This window comes from Pseudorca crassidens, chromosome 20 (genome assembly GCF_039906515.1).
Source record: "Pseudorca crassidens isolate mPseCra1 chromosome 20, mPseCra1.hap1, whole genome shotgun sequence".
Classification (NCBI taxonomy): domain Eukaryota; kingdom Metazoa; phylum Chordata; class Mammalia; order Artiodactyla; family Delphinidae; genus Pseudorca; species Pseudorca crassidens.
This window is the reverse complement of record NC_090315.1, coordinates 50,426,824-50,446,791: the sequence shown is the minus strand read 5'-3', so window position 1 is coordinate 50,446,791 and position 19,968 is coordinate 50,426,824. Positions and strand designations below refer to the sequence as shown.

Sequence of the window (19,968 nt, the reverse complement as noted above, 5' to 3'; positions counted from 1 at the left end):
TTGGACGGACAGGCACTGCTGTGGACACCTGCTGTGGAGACCTGCAGTCCAGCTGTGCTCCGTCTCTACACACCATTGCCGGCTCCACGTCGCTTCCCACCCTCCCATCTGCAGCCACAGCCCTTGGAGATTCTGCAGAGGGGAGTGGGGGGGTTCTCACCCTCTGCCCCCTACATACTGGGCTGTCAGATCACCCTGGCTGTCTCCTGGGACCTTGAGCAATGTGTGAACTGGTGGCACTGGGAGAGGAAGTTCATTTTGGGAGCAGCCATGAAATGTTCAGAAAATTGCTTTCATGTGCTGATGAGTGGTGAGGCCAGCCAGCCTCCTGCTCAAGCCCTGCTTTGCGAACCCAGAATGGTGACCGCCCATGTGGTGCTCACGGACACATTTGGGTTTTAAGCATACCCCTTCATTTGGGCAGTCTTTTCCTGGATGGGGCTGACGCAGGCACTTTGGCCCACAGCAATTATAAAATGCTTCAGAATGGGATGGGAGGTGATGGCGGTGAGAGAAGAGGCTGGGGCAAACCAGGTTGGGACAGGAGTGACCTCCTGAGTGTTAGAGCTGGGGGGCCCTGCAGGGATCAGCTTGTCTCCCTCTGTCATTTGACTCACGTGGGGTCTGGGGTCCAGAGAGGGGAAGGCACATGAGGTCCTCCTGACTCCCTGCCTCGTGCTTCTTCCTCTGCCCAGAGCTGAGGCACAGTTCACACAGCACCTGGAGGTGCACTTCCTGGGTGCTGTCTGACATCCGCCTTCTTCTTGGGTATGGCTGGTCAGCACCCAGGACTGTCTCTTCTCTCTGGGCAGGCAGGAAGCATTTGGAAGGAAGATGGCTGTGCCACCCCCTTCAGACCCCTGGTGGGCATTGGAGTGACACTGCCCCCCGGCACTGTCAGGCAGGAAGCCAGCTTCCAGCTTGTAGAGAAGCTGCCTGCTCTCTGTTCCTGCCTCTTGTTTCCTGTCTGGGAAATGGGCACAGCCATTCCAGCCCCTCCTCTGCTCCTTTATTAAGTGAGGAATGGGTCCTTTCAAGGAGCTAAGTGCTGACGTGTGTTGAGTGCATTCTGTGTGCCAGGCGCTGGGCTCGGGGAGGATCTGTAGTCTTGCCAGGGTCGCCTGGCCACTGAGAGACGGAGCCAGGGTGGGCACCAAGTCTGGCAGGATCCAAAGCCAGAAAGTGAGTGTGGCCTCTCTAATTGTAGGGGCTGTGGCCTGTTGAGCCATCCACAGAGGCCAAGGCTGCTGAGAGAGCGACCCTCTGCTCGTGGCTTTCTGAGCATGAGTTTGGGTAACCCCTTCAGCACCCCTGGACATGAGGCAGCTGGGCCTCTGGGTGACCAGGCAGCTCGCCCGGGGCTGTAGCCCTGCGGGCCCCAGCAGCAGTCAGTGGAGATCGGCGGGGCAGGAGTGGCACCTGGTCGAACCTCTGCCAGCGGTCCCAGGGTGCCCTTTGTGCCTGGCTCTGTGCCAGCCACCACTGTGACTGGAGAGCTGGCCAGGGAGCTGGGAGGCTCTGCCCTGGGCTCACCACTGGCCTGGGCAGCCAGGCCATGGACAGCTGGGGCCTGGTAGAACAGGCTCAAAAGAGGACAGTGGGAAGAGGCAGTGTCCAAGTCCAAGGTCCTCAGTTCAGTCTCCGAAGGCCCTGGCACGCCCCTGCTGCCACACTCCTCCCGCTGGCCTTGGACTCTGCCCGGCCCTCCCTCGGCAGGAAGGTCTTCAGCCGCTGCCGTGCTCACCTCGTCACTCCCGCTCGCTCAGGCAGAGGGCAGCGTGCCAGGAAGCCATCCAGGATTCCCATCTGTGATAGTGCATTCATCCTTGGGGTTATCTGGTGCCTGCTAGGCTCCTCAGGGCAGGACCAGGCCTGCTTGATTCCTCTCTCTCCAGCCTATCCTGGCCACCTGCCAAGGAAGTGGCCCTGGGAGCACCGAGGAGCCCACCGCCATATAGGAGTCTATGTCCCTGTGCAGAGAGCCTGCATCCCAGCCACTGTCCTGGAAGCCTTGTTGGGGGCTGAGTGGGTTCCCAGAGAGGCTAAGTCTGGGTGGGGAGGATTTGTGGTGGGTCGAGGGCAAGGGCTCCGGAGTGAATGGTGCTGGCTCGTCTGAGCCAGTTACTGAACCTCTCTGAGCCTGTGTCCTCTGTGTTATGGGGATGTTAACAGCACTGAGCTCTTGGGGTTTTATGAGAACTTGGTGAGGTTTGCAGAAAGCTTTTACTAAGAGGCTAATAAGTCATAGCAGCTACTGCTGTTGAGGTTATTATCTTCATCCTGCCACTGTTGACTGGTGCAGTGGCCGAGACCCACTCCTGGCACCGGCACGACCAGCTTGGGAAGAGATCAGCTCCCTGCCCCCATAATGTTCCACGCCATCCAGCCTGCCTCCAGTAGCTTTCTCTTTAGGGTCGGTTCCGGCCAGGGCCTTAGCAGTGGAATGACCCCAGCCCCTCCCCTGCCTCTTGAGCCTTGGATGGACAGGTACGTGTCCTCACCCCACAGATAGAGTGGCCTCCAGTGGGGCCACCGTCTGGTCCACTGTGCCTCAGACCAGCTGCATGCCCTGCCCTGATGGCCCCCGGGAGCGGGTGCAGGGCTGCCGGCTTTGGGAGCTGTTGGATCGGTGGGTACAAGCCTGACTTCAGATGTGGTCAGCAGTGGCCTGGCCAGCATGGAACAGGCAGGGTCCTGGGTGGGAAGGAGAGCACGCCGGAGGTGGGTCCTGGCACTTTAAGGGAGGGGGCTCAAGCTTGTGGGTGAGGCAGGTGGGCCGCAAGGCTGTGAGGGTGGCAGCTTGTGACCCCCCGCCTCCCATGGCCTGGCATGAGGCCTGAGCTGCACCTGCCCTCCCGTCTCCTGCCCTTTCTGTGCTCTTCTTTGCCTCCCCAGCCTCTGACTTGGCTTCATCACAACCGCTTGCTTTGATTGCATCCTAGTCTAACCCTGTTGTTTCTTTGGCTTTCTTTAGTTTGCTGGGCCTTTGTCTCCCTCTCTTCAAGAAAAAGACCTGGAAGGGGGACTTCCCTGGCAGTCCAGTGGTTAGGACTCTGCGCTCCCACTGCAGGGGGCTCAGGGTTTGGTCCCTGGTCGGGGTAAGATCCTGCATGCTGCTCAGCCTGGCCAAAAAAGAAAAAAAGAAAAAGACCTGGGGACAGGTTGGGGACCTTGGAGGTGGTGATGCATGCCTGCTCTGCCAGGAGAGGTGGTCACAAGTTGTGGCTCTAAAGTTAATCCCTTCTCTAAGGGGAATTAGAGGCTGAGGGAACTTTTTAGTAATTTTAATTTATTATTTAAACCCTGCTGAGTTCCAGTAAGGAGTTGAAGCAGATTATAGTGAAAGACACAAACAGTCTGGGATCATCAAAAGATCCAGAACTATGTACTGTATGGGGAAGGTAGGCATGCAGATTTAACTTGAAGCTCCCTGACAGCCAGGTCAAAAAGGGTAACACGGTGGGTTTAGGATTGCAGTACCTATTTTTTGGTATTCCTAATGCTATGTATTGTTTCCTCTGTGCTTTTTTTATTTTTACCAGTTGAGACTCTCTTGTTGAGGTAGATTTTCTTTTTTTTTTAAATTTTATTTATTTTTGGCTGTGTTGGTTCTTCATTGCTGCATGCGGGCGGCTCTCTCTAGTTGCGGCGAGCGGGGACTACTCTTCGTTGCAGTGCGCAGACTTCTCATTGTGGTGGCTTCTCTTGTTGCGAAGCACGGGTTCTAGGGCGCGCAGGCTCAGTAGTTGTGGCATGCGGGCTCAGTAGTTGTGGTGCATGGGCTTGGTTGCCCCGTGGCATGTGGGATCTTTCCAGACCAGGGATTGAACCCATAAACCCAGCAGTGACAGGTGGATTCTTAACCACTGCGCCACCCGGGAAGTCCCTGAGGTAGATTTTCTATGTAGTGAAATTGAAAGATGTTAGGAATACAGTTGAATAAGTTTTGACTAATGTAGACCCCATGTAACCATCAATCAAATCAAGATAATGAACCTCTCCATCATCTCAGAAAATTCACAAGTACCCCCTTCACAGTCAAGTGTGCCCTACCCCCTGTAAGGTGGTCAACATTCTTTTTTTTTTTTAAAGGAAAAGCTATGATTATCCTGTGATCTTTTTTTTTTAATTAATTTTTATTGGCATATAGTTGATTTACAGTGTTGTGTTAGTTTCTAAGGTGGCCAGCATTCTGATTTCTCTCATCATGGCATGGTTTCGCCTGTTCTTGAACTTGAACTTGATGTAAGTGGAAGCATATAGTATATACTCTTTGGGGTCTGGCTTTTTTCATTCAGCAAAATGATTTTGAGATTTTCATCCACATGGTGTGTATCAGTAGTTCTCTTTTCGTGGCTTTGCTGAGTGTTCCACTTTTGACTATGAATTTATGTACTTATCCATTCTCTTGCTGATGGATATCTGTCTCTAGTCTTTCTGTGCTGTGTATTTTTAATACTGGAACGTACTAGTGTTAGTGGTGGTGTAATACCCTGTTTCAGTATTTTATAAAACCTGATATCCAATCATGTGTGCGTTGAGGCATGCCCAGAGAGTCGTCTGTGCCCCCAAATCCTGGATTCCCCAAAGTTACACGATTGTCAGAGTGGTGTGACCACATGCCTTCTTGTTCACAGCCCTCCGCAGGTATCCAGGGTTTGAATTCCCTCTTCCCAGGTTGGCCATGAGGTGAAGCGTCTTAGGTTTTTGAGTCACCTGTGTTTTTCCCAGGACTCTGTGCCCACCAGAGGTCCTAGTGGGGAGAGGCTTCTAGGAGAGGATGGAGCCTGTCTTGGGAGCTGACCCTATCCCTCCACCCTCCCTGGTCGGGACAGATTCCCGGTCCCCCCCCCCCCCCCCCCGCACTTTGTCCCTGGCTGCTTGCCAAGACACCCCACCAGGCAGACACTCCTGGCTGCTCCCAGTTAACTCTGGATGCCCCCAGCCAGCAGGACACCAGCACCACTCAAGAAGCTAAGAGCAGGGAGGGGTTGCTTGAGAGCCACTCCCTGCTTCCCTAACACCTCTGTGCTCTGCTCTTCACACCGAGGGAATTGGCTGCCTGTGCTGTCCTTACAAACCTTTACTGTTATTTTTTTCTGCATAATGAACCTTAGCAAAAGATTCACACATCTGCTCAAATGCTACCTCATCAGAGAGGAGCCCCCAGGCACCTTGTATAAAGTAGCCCCTGCCTCCAGTCTGCTCTCTGCTGTCTGCTTGGTTCTCCCACAGGCGCTCCCATGTTTATTGTTTGTCCCCCTCACACGCCCTGGAGTGTAAGTTCCTTGAGGACACGACTTGTTTTCCTGGCAGCCTATCCCAGCAGGGAGTGGGTGCTATAGCATGTGTAGTGATAGGCCCAGCCACTCCCCACTCCCCCTGGCTGAGGGGAGACCCTGCCCACCTCCCAGCGTTGGCTGGTGGAGCTGGGGGCAACAGGGCTTTGCAGAACGATTTTTGCTGCAGAATCTCAGACGAGGTTGAGGTTTTGTTCCTCGTGTGGTTCAGGGGCTAGGGAAGCTCAGGGCCCTTGAGCAGCGGCTGGGAGGACAGGGAGGGCTTACTGGAGTGCACTTGTGCATGAGCTGTGGGCCCAAGGGAGTGTGCTTGGCAGGGCAGGGGAGGTGCGTGAGTGTGCTGCTGACACCAAGGTGGCGCCATGCACTGCGCCTGCACGTGCCTGCAGTCTCATGGCCTGGTGGTGGGCAGGGCTCCTGGCGGTGGTTACGTTTAGCAGACGCACTAACCAAGGCTCTGAAAGATGCAGTGACCACTGAGGTCCCATGCCAGGTGGACTCTTTAATGGGCTCTACTCCTGTCCTTGTAGGCTACACCTGGGTGAGGATTGGGCCTGGGTCTCCTGGGGCACATGGAGCCTTTCTCTGTAGGTTGGAGCAGGCTCAGGTGGGAGGCCCCCAGTGCGGTTCGAGGAGGGAGAAAAAGCCACACTTCCTCGGTGGCTGCTGTAGCTGTGCCCTCTTTGTTTTCACGCCTTCCTGTACTCCCACCCCACTGACCCCAGAGCTCCCAGGGTCCCTCCTGTGACTCCACTGACCTCCTGACCCCAGCTGATGTCTGGCCAACACTGCTGCCCCTCTGGGGGTCTCTGTGGGTGTGGGCACCTGTGCTGCTATGGAAGCAGGCTCGGGGGGCAGCAGAGGGCATGTGAAGTCGCCCCCTCTCCCTGCCCTGATATGCTGGAGCTGGCTGCCATGGGGAGAGGCCGGTGCAGACGGGCTGGGGCTGCTTCTTGACCACACCCCGGGCCCTGCCCACCCAGGCTGTCAGCCTGAGCTGGGCCTCCAGCGGCTAAGCTTTCTGTCTGAGGACAGGGTCTTGTCCCCAGCCCTTCCTCCCCCCACCCCCGTGTCCTCCCTCAGGCAGTGCCGAGGTGGCTGCCGCTGGGTGAGGACCCAGGGAGTGGTGTCCCAGTGCCATGCGGGAGGGCAGCCTTCTCATTATGCACATGTGGGGCCTGGTTTTTGCTTCTCTGAGGCACATGGGGAGGGGGTTCGAAGAGAAGGGAGGACTCAGGCCATGGGGTCAGCACCCTGGGCTGGGGCAAAGAGCCCCTGGGAAGTGCCCCAGCCTCGTGAACCGGGCTGCTCAGCTCACTGAAGCAGGCATCTCCCCGCAGGTGCCCCTGCTGCTCTTTCATTTCCAAGTTAGAAAAGCAATTAAAAGAATCGGGAGACTGTTGCTCCTTCCAGTTCCCAGTTCTTGAAAGAGCAAGAGCGGGAGGGGAGGGAGCTGTGGGAATGTGGGGGGCAGTGGATTTGCTGGGATCCAGGCCCATCTATCCCCCTCCGCCACCCCTAGGCTCTGTCCCCACACCTTCGGTCCTGGTTGTGCCCTTGTACCCTGGTCTCTGGGGACTGGCCTGGGACGATGCTAAACGGACTCGAAGGCTGGGGACTAGAGCCCACCCCCCCACAGTCCGAGTCACCACTGCAGTGACAAACAGACTGCCCCATGGTTACTCCGCCCTTGGAGAGCAGGGGAGGACGGGAGAGCTCTTTATGGCTCTGACGCCCGCCCTAAGCGTGCAGACTCTGCTCTGTCTGAGATCACCTGGGGTGCTGTTCTGTGGGCACACCCCTGGGTAGCCAGGTACGGTTACATTTCTAGTTTGTAGCTGTGTCACTTCCTGGAGGTGTGACCTGGGCAAGGCACTGCCACTCTCTGAGCCTCTGGGTGGTGGTAGTTCTGTCCTGGTCCCCAGGAGGGCAGTGAGGGCTGGCTGACACTGGGTGTGTGGGGTGTCCGGCCTGTGTGACAGTGGTTCTCGATGCAGCGGGCTGGCCTCTTCTCCAGGCCATCCACAGGGGTTCCTCCACCCTTGCCCAGGCAGGGCTGGCTCCGGCTTGCAGGCTGGCTTGGAGCTTGCCAGTGTGCGTGGCTAGCCCAGGGGCAAGGCGTCAACACCCATAGCCCTACAGATACATCATTTCTTCCTGTCCCTGGGCTGGCAGCACTCACCTCCGGCCTCAGGAAATCCTTTCCTGCTGCTGCTCCCCGAGCTGGCCATCAGCTGACCCATCCAGCCACCCTCTGTGCTGCTGGGAAAACCAAGGCTTTAGGAGGGGAAGGGGGCTGTCTGAGTCACACTGTGCGAGCCATTTTAGTCCACTCTTTTCACTGTCCATCAGCATTTTCTTGCATGATTTTAGTCTCTGAAAGTGGCCATCTTAATAGCTGCACAATCTTCCATTGAGAGGCTCTGGTGGCCCAACCAGTCCCCTATAGTTGGGCATTTAGGTTATGCCCCCTCTTTGTTTGCTGTTATAAATGCTGCCACAGACATTGTTGGGGCTAAAGCAAGAATAGTTCTTTGTGTTGTGGGTCTGACCTAGAGAATAAGACCCCAAAAGCCCAGAGAGCAGGAGCCGGGTCTCCCCACTTAGGGTCTAGGATCAGCAGCAGCCCTCACCCCAGCCCTCACTTTAATGGACAGATGAGAGCCAACGTCCCTGTGTGAGTCTTAACCACTGGACCAGCAGGGAAGTCCCTGGGCCCCAGTTCTGAACTCAGTTGTGTTTGAGGGTAGTGCTTGGGTCTCAGATGCCTGTCCTTTGGGGTCTCTGAGTGCGGCAGAGTCCTTGGCTTTCCTGAGTGTCCCTGCCCCTTGATTCCCTTTCTGCCCTGTCCTGAAGTTGCCTGTCACAGGGGAGTCAGGGTGGACTGCACTCTAGCATCCCCACCGTCCCTTCTGTGGCCACCAGTTCTTTCCCTTCTGTGGCTGAAGTCTGTGGGATGGGGCAAGGGGCAGTAAACTGGGTCTCAACCCTCTTCCTCTGGAAGACGGGGCTATGCGTGAAGGCTGTTTTGCAGGATCACTGCGGGCATGAAATGAGCACGTGGTCATAGAGACCTTGGCCCAGGGCCAGCCTGTATGCTGTCCTGGGGGCTGTGTCACTTGGCAGTCGGCCCGGGAGGGTATGCTCCCCCATACACCCCAGCCAGAGCCTGCCCAGTGGGTGCCCCTCCCCCACTCCCCCATGGCAGGCCTGGGAGGGGGCATTCCTCTCCCCCTCCAGCTACTCCCCTTGCAGCACAGTGGGGCACAGATCCTGGGGCCTTGATTCCAAAGCGGAAATGCCATTCTGGGAGGCACAGTCTTGGGTGGGGGGGGCGGGGAGTTTAAGTGGAAAAGCAGCAAATTTTTGAAATGCCTGGGCCAGAGCTGGGTTCTCCTCCCCCGCCTGCCCGCCCACAGGAGCAACCCCGCCCCCAGCGCTGCTTTAATCCAGCCCCAGAGAGGGAGGGTCTCCGGTCCTCCTCCTCCCAGGCAGCCTCCTCCTGTCTCCCAAGGCCAGCTAGGACCGAGTAAGGCCAGCCCTTTTGCGTCCCTGCCCATTCCTGCAGAGACCTCCTGCCGTCTGGCTGTGAAGCCTGGTCTCCACCCCACTCCCCACCGGAGTGGAGACCCGGGGAAAACCTAGGGACTCCCTCCAGCTCCCAGCATGGACAGATGTTCACACACAGCCCAGCTGGTTCTGATCTGATTCCTTGGAACCTGGAATGCCAGCCAGGCTGAGGACAGGGGCAGGGGCAGGGTTTCGGAGGGGCTGAGCCCGCAGTTTCCTTTCTGACTTTGGGGCACAGCTTTGGGAACAAGCAGGAGAGGATACTCTAGGTAGTGTTCCCCTGAGAGCTGGCTCTTCTGTGGAAGAACTGGGCTGTTTTGAAGGTTACAGGAGGTCCCGTCTTGAGGAGGGCAGAGGGTAGCAGCTAGTTGTCCCATTCCTTCTTGAGGACTCTGGGTCCCACTGAGTCCAAATCCCATTGCTCCTTACCCACACCCTATGCTGGGAGTTCTGTCCAGTGGTTCCCCGAGAAACTTTGGGGGAAATGCAGATGTCCAGATTCCCCCCACACCCGGGATTTCTGGAGGAGGGGACCTGTGGGAGGGGTTTTTTAGGAGGGGATTCCTAAAAAACAGGAATCTGTTTTTTGACAAGCTCTCCAGGGGACCTGTGACCAGCCAGACTTGGGGTTCCCTAGCCCAGCTCCTTCCTTTTACAGATGGGAGAGGGCCCGGCCAAGGTAGCACACCTGGTGAGAGGCTGAGTCGGCCATCCCTGGGTGTCAGGTGGAGGGGCACCTGTGAGTGCACTGTGGGCTTGTATGTATTTTATAGGCCGTGCCCGAGGGTTCTCTGCAGGGTGTGCCCCCATGCTTCCCTGGAATTTCGAGCTGCCTGATGGTGTCCACACACTCAGCAAATGGGACAGTCTAGTTCTGGAGAGGTCCCATTCTAGATCTCTCTGCAGACCACTGTGCAAACCTGGACTGTGCTCAGGGACTCTGGCTGGCTACATGGGGTGACAGTCACCAACTTGCCCCCCTAGGGAGCGGGAGCTCAGGAGAACCAAGGCACCCTCCACTCAGTTTCCCTGTCGTGCTTCTTCCCTCCCCCTCATTCTCATCAGCATCCCTCCTACCCCCTGTTGCTGAAACAGGAGTCGTTGGGGCACAGGCGTTAGCCCTGGACAGGGCTGACTGAGGGAGGGATTGGGGTAGGGGCACATCTCCTAGAGCAGCACCGAGACAGTGGGGGACACTTCGAGGAGACTGAATTCAATTCCGAGGAGAAGGTGGGAGATGGCAAGCTTCTTGTCCTTGGGTGCACTGGAACCTCCCGCGCACGGCTGGTAGAACATGATGCGCTCCGGTTCTACTCTCCCTAGATTACAGGGACAGCCGCAGTCCCCAGCTTCCTTGCTGTGTCTTCATAACCTGGGGCTCTTACACCGAAGGCCTGACCAGAGTCAGTGCGGTGCTCGTATTATTAGTTTTCTGCCAGCTGGGACATGCCCCTCTAGATGCAGATCTGAGTCGGACTGCCGGATGGACACGCGTGAAATGCCCCAGGTTGGTGGGCGGGGAAGGCAGACTTGAAGCTGGTGCCTCCGGGGCTGCAACGGCCACGGGGGAGGAGGGCAATTCCGGCAGTCTTCCCAGAAGAAGAAGGCTTAGGCCTTTGAGGAGGGGCGCGTTCTCGCCCACGGTGGAGGGCAGGGATGGGCGTGCGGAGAAAAGGCGATATCCCGCGTGTCCGGCAGGCGCCTGGAGCCTAGCGCGGGTGCAAGGGTGGGGGGTGGTGGACGGTCCCACTGGGCAGCGCGTGCCCGCGCGCTCCCGCAGCCAGCCGCGCCCCCGAGCCGGCGGCTCATTTGCATGGGGAGCCCGAGCGGCCAATGGGCGCGCGCGACCGGGCATGCCGGGAGCCGGGCTGGGCCCGCCGGCCTTGGCGGCGGTGGCGGGCGGGGCGAGATGGGACCGGCTCTGTACGGCGACGGCGGCGGCGGCAGCGGCAGTGGTCTGCGAGGTGGCTGAAGCGGCCGGACCAGGACCCGGGCGGCTTCGGGGCTCTCGGGAATCCGAGAGCGCGCGGCGCGGGCAGTTCGCTGTGCGCCCTGCGGGGAGCCGGGGCCCCAGGCCGACCCGACACGATGAACTACCTGGTGAGTGCGGTCAGCGCAGCCAGTGCGGCCCGGAGTCCACTCGCGGTGGCCGGGGCGGCGTCCGCGCGCCAGGGAGTGTCGGCCGAGGTCCGCGTACCGGCTTGGAGGCGACCCAGCTCTACCCGCGCCCGGGGCGGTCCCAGGCGGGAAAGAGTTAAGTGAGTGGCATTTCCTGCCGGACCTGCAGGTCCTGGGAACTACGGGCCGCTGGAGCCTCCGCGGGGGCGTGACCGGGCCGGGGTCCGAGGTCCTGGAAAACCCCCCTTCTGCCCTGGCCGGGGCTCCCAGAGGCCAGGACTGCGGAGGATCCCAGAGCCTGCGCACCCCGGGGGCGGCTGGAAGGACCGGACTCGGGGGCCGCCGGCCGGTAGGAGAGTTCCTGGATCCGGGAAAGTTGCTGGCCGGAGGCCCGCTCTCCCTCTGCCGGCCGCTGCCTGCTGGGTGACCTTGGGCCTGTGAGCCCTGTCTCCGAGCCTCACTTTCCATCGCTACGAGGAGCGGTCCGAGGTCCTTTGGACCGTGAACTTCCAGGAAGCAGGGTGGCGATCCGTGTGTTTTGGAGTGAGGGCTGCCCATGCCCCCAGGTTAGGGGTTGAGGGGTGGGTGAGCAAGCGCGGGTGTCCACGGAGAAGTTAATAATTAACCCCCGGCCCGCCCGCGCTGGATTCCGGGACCCAGGGCGGGAGCTTCTCGGTTATTACCTACCGTGGTTGCAAAAACGGTTGTTGGAGCCGGGTCTTGGCAGGGGAGTCCAGGGCCGCGCCGCGATCCCGGGGTCCTAGCCTCCGCGGGTAGAGCGTGGGAGCTGGGGAGGGGCGGGGCCGCTGCCCGGGTGGCCGCAGCCCGGGCGCCCAGCCCCTCATTGCTGCTGCAGAGCCCAGAGCGGTGTTGAAAGATTCGGAGAAGCTGAGATTTGCTGAGGGCCGGGCGTGGTCAGGGGGTGTGCGGGGGTTAGAGTCTGGGGAGATGTTGGGGTCTCCCATCCCTCGGTAGGAGCAGTGGCTTCCTAACTGGTCTTGAGAACAGGGAGTTTATTTCCTTGGCACTCTTAGCATGAGGAAGAGTTACTTCCTTGGCACTCTTAGCATGGGGAAGAGTCTAAGCTGGGAGGTACTCTCTGGGTTTGCTGTGCAGATTTCAGCCAGGCAGGGAGATGTTCCTCATCCCCCTGGGCTGGGGGACACGCCTCCTGCCCATGACTCTTTCCTTTCCGGGGTGGAGAGCTGATGGTGGGAGTGGAGGGATGGCAGGGCTAACAGGCTTAGAAAAGCAGGAGAAGGGCCCAGGTGCAGGTGGAGACTGGCAGGAAGGGAGGTCTGGGAGGACCTGCCGGCAAGCTCTCCTGGCACTAGCACCCACTACCCGCTTACCGTGGGCAAGGAAGGAGTCCTGTAGGTGCCGGGTGGAGGCAGGGCAGGGCAGCCCCAGCTTCTGCCAAGGCAGTCACCCTCAGCTCCCGGTGACTTTTACGCTTGTGCTGAACAGAGACGTTAGCGTTGTGGGCTGGCATCATCTCCCCAGGCTTGGGCAAGGGATTGAAGTAAGGGCAGTGCCACTAGGGAATCCTTCCTAATCAGGAAGGGCCCCTAAGACACCTGCTCTCCCCGCGAGTCATACAGATGGTACCAATGGGGAGACTGAGGCACAGAGAGGGGCAGTTACTTGTCCTCACAGAACCGTATCCAGAACATAGTCTCCTGGTATGGCCCCATGCTCTAGCCACGTGCTCCCCCTGCTCTGGGATTGAGGGTGCTCTGGTCCTTGGGGTGCTGCCATGCTCTACTGGGGCTGCCAACTTGGTGGGGTCTCTCTGGCTCCAGAACTGTGCCTTAGTAGCCCCCTCCTGGCCTCCATTATTCTTTTAGGAGATCCCACCACCCTTTGTCTCTCAGGCCTGGAGAACTCCCTCCACCATGCCCCAGGAGCCCACAGCCAGTTGGGGCAGCCAGAACCAGCCAGCAGGTGGAAGGGGGAGGAGCAGTGTTAGAGTCATGCTTGGAGGGCAGGCTGTAGGGTAGGGCGGGACAGGGTCGTTCTCCAGCAGAGACACTGGCCAAATTCCTCCTCCTCTGGATCCTTAAGGCCCCCAAATAAGGGGCTACAGAGTGGCCTCCCTCCAGGGGCCAGGCTGGGCCCTTTAGCACTGGGGAGAGGCCCTGGCTCTATCTCCATCTCCTTGTGCTAACTTCCTCCCACCTCTGAGTGAGGAGTGGGGCAGAGTACCAGCCTGCCGTGGAAGGAGCTCAGAGGGTGGAGGGGCAGGGCCCCGTCTCAGTCCCCTGTTTCCATTGCGTATCCTGAAGTCAGGGGCTTGGTTCTTCTTTTGAGCTGGAGAACCCTGCTTTTTGTGCCAGTGTGTCCTCCTCCATCCCTGCGGAAGCAGATGGTGCTGCTCTAAGGGCTGCTGAAAGCTATCACTTAGGGCTAGAGGGGCAGAGCTGAGGAGGCTTTAGATGTCCAGGTGGGGAAACTAAGGCTTCGTAAGGAGTGAAGTCCCTGCTGTCCCACCCGGGCTTCTACCTCTGCCCCTCCAGTGGCATATCTGGGGCTGGCCACGGTGGGTTACCAGGGCCTGGTACTGTCCCTGAAGTGAAGGTCAACCTCATGCTGGGCCCTCTGCTGAGAGACCAAATCCCAAGGCTGAACAAGCCGGTCTACTCAAACATGTCTGGGGTCTGTCAGCCTGGGTCGGTTCCCTGGGCTGGGTGGCAGTGGTGAGGGTTCTAAGGGGTTGAGGACCACTCCCAAGCTGTCAGAAGTTGGGGTGGGCTGGAGGGTGGAGGGCTCCGCTCTCATGTCACCCACATGGGCTCCTTGGTGCCCTGGCTCCTTGGTGCCCTGCCTTGGTTCCCTGACCCACCTGTTCCCACCGTCCGAGGTGTGTTGGGGGCTGCAGATGCCATGTCCTGCAGTAGGAGGGCCCTCCCCATGCCACCTCTCTTCCTCTGCCCAGCCTCGCAGGGACAGTGCCTGGGATGCCCTGGCAGGAGAGGGGCCAGGGGCCTGCTTCGGCCCAAGAGCTGGGCACAAAGACATCTGCTCTTGCCACTGTAGCAAGGCCAGCTCGGGGCTTCTGATTGTCTGAGGGAGCTGCTGGCGGTGGCCACCCACAGGTGGGTTTTTAGTCCCTTGTTCTGTAGACCTGTCCTCTGGGTGCTGTCAGGCATGGGGCTGAGGACCCCCACACGGCCCCTGCTCTGTCCTCTGAGCCTCAGGCACTGCCAAAGCAGGCAGGGAAGGAGCCATGTTCCCCTCGTCCCCTTGGAGTGGCTCTGGAGTGGGGGGCTCATCCACGCTTGTCACGCTGAGCACTGAGGACTTGAGCCCAGACCCTGGTCACTCAGTTGTCCTGGAAGAATTAAGGGGAGGGTGATGCCAAGGCCTGCTGTTGCGGAGTTCCACCCAGGATGAAGGTGTGGGGCCTCCTGGGAAGGGAGGAGGCACTGCCCGCCCAGCCCCATCGCAGCCGGGAGGCGGAGCAGAGGATTGTCAGGACCCTGGCCAGTGGGCCTGTAGCCGCTGCCCCTCCGGCGGGATTCCCAGGGCACAAGTGAGCAGCGGTTGTGGGTGTAGACCGCCACTTGGGCACACGTACGTCGGGCCTGTATCCAGTGGCCACGGGGGCTCCTTGGGACAAGCAACCAGAATACCCCAGAAATAAACTTGGCCCAGGTTTGAGATGGTTCTTTGTATGAAGAGAACTAGAGTTTCCCTAGTGACTGCTGTGTGTGGGGCTCTGTGCCTGGGGCTGGGGTGTATGTCAGGGTGGGGGACAGGGAGGGATGGAAAAGCCCTGTGAAATTTCCACTCCTGGCTTCCATGGACCTAAGCAGTACCCCGGGAGCCACCCAGCTGCACTTTGTCATACAGCAGATCTGCCTCTGCCACTTCCTGACCATAACCCTGGCGAGTCAAGTGTCTGTTGGGCACCTCAGTCTCTCCATCCGTAGGTGGAGGCAATCACAGTGTCTCACAGGGTTGAAAGAGATAATTGAGGTACGTAGAAGAGCCCTGTCTCTCACTGCCGGCGTTATCGTCATCATTGTGAACTGTCAGTCTCCCCACCACCAGGTAGCACCGTCCCGCAGAGTCGGGGTTTGGGGATACCCAGAGCACATCCAGGGCTCTCCGGGGCAGCAGACCGAGGGAGAACCCGTCAGATGGCCGCTGACACGTGCCCGTTGGCGGCCAAGGCCCAGCTGCTCCGTGTCTGAGGGCCCGGGTGAGTCTGGCGCACACAATGAGGGCCATTCTCAGACCCGGCAGGGCCGTGGGGCAGCCCTCTCAGCTCCCGTGTGCAACAACCAGGGTGTTGTTCTGGGCGGGCCTGGCTGGCAGGCCGCTGCCTGGGGGGTGTTGGCGTTGGGCAGGGGGCTCTCCTCTGTCCCCTCCCTCTGGGGTGAGTGAGCCCAAAGGGCCTTTCCTGGCTTTCTCAGACGTGGCCACGCGGCTCCCAGGGAGGGCAGGGCACCACCTTCCGCAAGGGGGGCTTTTGCCTGAACCCGCCCATCCAGCAGCCCCACGCTCAGCCCTGCTCTGGGCCAGGCCTGGCGTGCATGTGCAGCGGAGGGACGTTCCCTACTCAAGCAGACAGGCCCCTCCCATTCTGGGCGCCCGGGTTGGGGGCACGAAGTGGGCAGTAACAAGAGGTGTTGATCAGCACTTCGAGGTGGGGACAGTGAGGTGTGGGTGCCCGGGGAGGGATGTGGGAGCTTTCTTGGCGGGGTGGGGGGGTGACACCCAAGTCACGTCCTGAAGGAGGAGTAGGACACAGCGAGAGGTTTCCTAGGGTCGCGGGTGAGGCGGCCAGAGACTCGGGCGAGTCAGCAGCAGTCTCCGTGGTGCCTTGGACCCAGGTGGCTGGCAGAGTTGGCCTGGACTGCGATGGTGCCCTGGTGGTGTGCCCCTCCCAGAGATCACAGCTGTGTCCTCTTGTGAGCTTGGGGGAAGCACTTGATGGGCCCAACAGTGAGGAAGGCTGGAAAGCCAGGTTCTGGGTAGACTGACCCCGCTCTTCCAAGCTGGGACAAGACACTGGGCCCTGGGGAGCATGTCCAGAGCAGGAATGCTCAGGTGGTGTGGGTTTTGCCTTATCCTGCCATGGGATGCCACCATTTGGACGGCATGGACTGAGCTCTCCCTGCAGCATCCCAAGGCACCCTGCAGTGTGACCGGCCCAGCCTGCCTGCCGGTCCAGGGCCACAACCCTGTCTCCCCTCCAGCCTTTCCCTATTTCAGTGTCTTGGCTCATGCCTGCCCTCTGCCCACATGCCCTTCCCTGGCTGGTTTCATGGTCGCCTAGTTTTCGGTCTTCATGAGTCATCTGAAATGTCCTCCTTGGGGGAGGCCACCTCTGACCATCCTATGTGTAGTGGCCCTGTTGCACATGCCACATTTCCCCCTGCCCTGGCAAATCGTTTTGTGTCTGCCTGCCCTGCTGGGATGCAAGCCCCGTGCAGACAAGGGCCTGGTCGACCTAGGCTTGCACCGTCTTGCAGGGCCTGGCCCAGCACCTGGCAGAGGGCAGATGCCAGGTGAATCTTTTATTAAACAAAAGAACTTCCCTATGAAACCAGGATTGTCACCTTAACACAAGGGATCTGGGTGCTCAGAGAGGCTAAGGGACTTGCCCAAGGTCCCCAGCAGTGGGAGGGAGAGCCAGGCCCAGGTCTGGTCTTAGCTGCTGCTCAGCACTGGAGGGAGAAGTGTGTCAGGAGCAGCTGGAGAGGCTTAGGGGCCCAAAGGGGCGGGTGCTTGGCCAGCTGGAGCTCTGCGGCGCCAGCAGTGCCCAGGACTGCGGAGAGCCTGCCTTGGGGGCTCGGCGGGGGGAGGGGGGCACCAGCTGACGCAGGCAGAGGAGCTCCTGGTGCCAGGCGCCTGGTGCCACGTGCCCACCCTGAGAGGTGCTTCCCAGCCTGGCTCTGGCCTCCCCGGACTATACAGTTGCAGTTGGAATTGGCCTTGACTGCTCATCGAGCTCATACCCAGGAGGTGAGAGCTGGCCACCCTGGGCACGAGAGGCCCCGGTAGCTCCCTGGGCAGCTCTCCTGGGTCCAGGGGACCCTCCCTCCACCCCCTTCCCCCTCCCGCTGGACCTTGCCCTTGGCAGAGCTCTCCAGCCTCCCTGAGAGCCCAGCCCTGCCCAGCAGGGCCTGGCCGAAGCCCCTCTGCCAGCCTTCCTCTTAAGAGGTGAGGGGCCTCTGAGGGGCATTCCCCTCTGTCTGCACCCTGCCCCCTTTGACTGGGCTGGAGGGGAATTTTCCTGTGACTCACTCTGCTGGCACTTCCTGTGGTCACCAGGGCAGGGGCTGAGGGGACCCAGAGGGGTGGCTCTGTGTTCTGGGGTCATTGGGGGAGGGTGGGTTGGGTGTCCCGCCCCCCTGACGGGGTGTGATTCCCTGAGCAGGCTGCAGACCATATTTGGGAAACTTGCTTTTCCTGCAGGCAGCCTGGGGATGGGACCCATGAGCCCAGTGGGCAGCAGGGCAGCCCCCGCCCCATCTGCTCCTCCTGGGGCTTTGGCCTCTGAGCTGCTTCGGCCCTGTCCGTCCCATCCTGCCTTGGAGCCTAGGAGGTAGTCCACTGTTTTCTTTTTCAGGGTGTATATTTTTTCAACCCCCAAACCAAGAAATGCTCATTAAATACAAATTGAAAATTTCTGAGAAGCAGGAAGAAAAAGCATCCCCCATTGTCTCAAACATTACCCTCTCCCCAGTTGTTAAGTTCAAGTGACATTTTATTGAGGACTCATTTATACCTCAGTGCAGTGATAACCGTCCTGACTGGTGTGGACAGTGTTGGCGCCGCCAGTAGTTCCGAGGGCCCTTGCCCTGGCGCTCACCTTGGTGCAGGGTGAATTCGCTTGCTCTGCTCTCTGTGCGCTGCCTGCCTGGGCTGGCTTCTCCCCTGGGCCTTGTCCCTCCTGGCTCCCAGCTTTCTGGCCTCTGGGTCCTTCTGAGCTGCCCTGGAGGAGTGGGCTTCCCGCCAGTGCGCCCCCGAGTCTGAGCGTGCAGTCCTGGGCCTGGAGCACGCACTGCCTGCCCCGGCTTCCCCCGTGGGCTGCCGTCCCCTTTGATGGTGTTCCGTCCTCTTCCCTAATCCTCACTGTGACGGGCAGGGGAGACAGAGTTCAGAGGGGCTCCTTCCGGCTCCTGATGCTGGTGTGGAGGTGGGCCCTCCTAGACTTGGGTGAGGCCTCACCCCGACTTCTCTCTGCCCCGAGTTGGAATCCAGGGGATGAGACCCAGGCCCACGTGGGGAAGGGTGGTCCGAACCCAGGTCCCATTTCCGAGTCAGATCTAGACCAGGCTCTGCATCTTCAGTCCCCAGGAGACTCAGAGGAGGGCGACCAGAGCTGAGGCCTGGCTGGTGGGGCCGGTGCCCAGCTGGCCTGGCACTGTCCTCTCCACAGGCCTGGCCTTCCCACCCAGGCACCTGCTTTGCTCCTGCCCTCTGCTGGGCTCACCTTGGCCCTCTGGCTGGGGGCCCCCTGTGCTATCTCTGGGCCCAGACTGAGCCCTCACCCGCGCAAGCAGCAGAGGCCAAGGACTGAAAATGTGGGGCCTGTCCACCCGGTTCTCTGTCCCCGGTGAGGTTCTGGGCCTGCCGGCACAGTGCCTGCCAATGCTGGGGTCCTCCTGTCTGTCCCCACAGCCTCGCCAAGGCCTGCACAGGCTGCTGGGCTACTGGGCCTCTGCACGGAGCATGTGTCCCGGCTCCAGGAGGGTTTGCCGACTCACGGAACCCATAGCAGCGGTTCTGGGGTGCCTGTGAGAATTAACAGGAGAATTGCAGGAGTAAAGAGCGGGGCTGGGCGTGGGGTGCTGTCCTTCTGTGGCCGTCCTCAGTCTATATGGGACGGCTTCCTTGTTTTGCTTTATTCTCCCCATTTATTCCTGATGCCTGTCTCATTCCCGTCCCTCTTCCAGAAGCACCCATGCAAATGTAATGTGTCTGGAATCTGCCCTTGGACAAGTGTCTGTGAAAAATACATAGAGTTCTTTTGTAGGTATTCGTAACATTTACGTAAAGCGTTCTGGGCTGTAGATCTCCTGTTTGTTCCTCTGACTCGGGGGGTGTGGCTGGTGTTCCTCACCAGACACCTGGGCACCTGCTGGAGCACAGAGCAGAGTCGCAGGTCTGTCCCGCTTTGCTGGCTGGATCCCTGAACGTCCTTTGTGGCCATCTTGGCCATTCTGGTCTCCCCTTCAGAAAACTCTTCATATTTTATTGGTTTTCTGTTGGTGTTCTTGTTTTTTCCTCGCTTGTTTGTAGGAGAACCTCCAGATTCTAGATCAGAGACTCTTGTCATTTGGTGGCCTGTCACCCTGTCAGCTTTCTGTTGTTCCCCCACCCAGCTGAAACCGTTCACTTTGATGAGGTTGAATCCATCTCTTTGTTTCTGTTGTTGTTACCTTATGTTTTGTGCTTTTTGTGGTCTTTTTTTCTAGGGTTTTGTTTATAATTTTTTTCCACCTCAAGGTCACAGAAATATTCTCCCACAATTCTTTTCTTTTATCAGCTCTAAGGTTATAACTTTCACATGTAGGTGTTTGATTACCATTTGTTTATAACATGAGGCAAAGTGTCCCAATTGACTTTTCTTCCTATGGTGAGTGAGTTTTCCTGGTAGCATCTCGGTTACAGTCCTGCCCCCATCATCGCTGCGTGATTCCCAGCCGCTGCTGCCTGTCCTGCTTAGGGATTGGAGTTGTGGCCTGTCCTCACGGCAGGAAGGAAGTGCCTCTTTGCATTTCATTTTCAGAATTGACCTGCTTATTTGTGGACCTCTATTCCTCTGCTTAATTCTAGAAGGATTTTTTTCCTTTGGTTGAATTCCTCCAAAAAAAAAAAAATGTTCGGCTGGCATTTTTATTGCAGTTGTAACTTATTAAGCAAGGTTGGCCCAGTTGTTACATTTTCTCCTCTGGAGTCTTTGCTTCATTAACTCCTGGATAACTTGTAGTTTCTGTTATCTGGTGACATCTTTTCTGTGAGG

At 58.8% G+C, this 19,968-nt stretch overlaps 1 protein-coding gene across 4 annotated transcripts in view; it reads left to right on the top strand.

Moving 5' to 3' along the window:
• The window catches only part of BCAR1 (BCAR1 scaffold protein, Cas family member), a 35,387-nt gene that overhangs the window by 1,823 nt on the left and 13,596 nt on the right, over positions 1 to 19,968 (top strand). The window contains exon 1 of one of the 4 annotated variants that reach the window (XM_067720612.1): positions 10,766 to 10,970. The exons of 1 other annotated variant lie outside the window; for it this stretch is intronic. In XM_067720612.1, the coding sequence (XP_067576713.1) occupies positions 10,959 to 10,970 (12 nt within the window). In that variant the 5' untranslated portion in view covers positions 10,766 to 10,958. Of the gene's footprint in view, positions 1 to 10,765; positions 10,971 to 11,001; positions 11,129 to 19,968 lie in introns of those variants that run through there. 2 more of the 4 variants (XM_067720615.1, XM_067720614.1) reach the window with 2 other exon arrangements.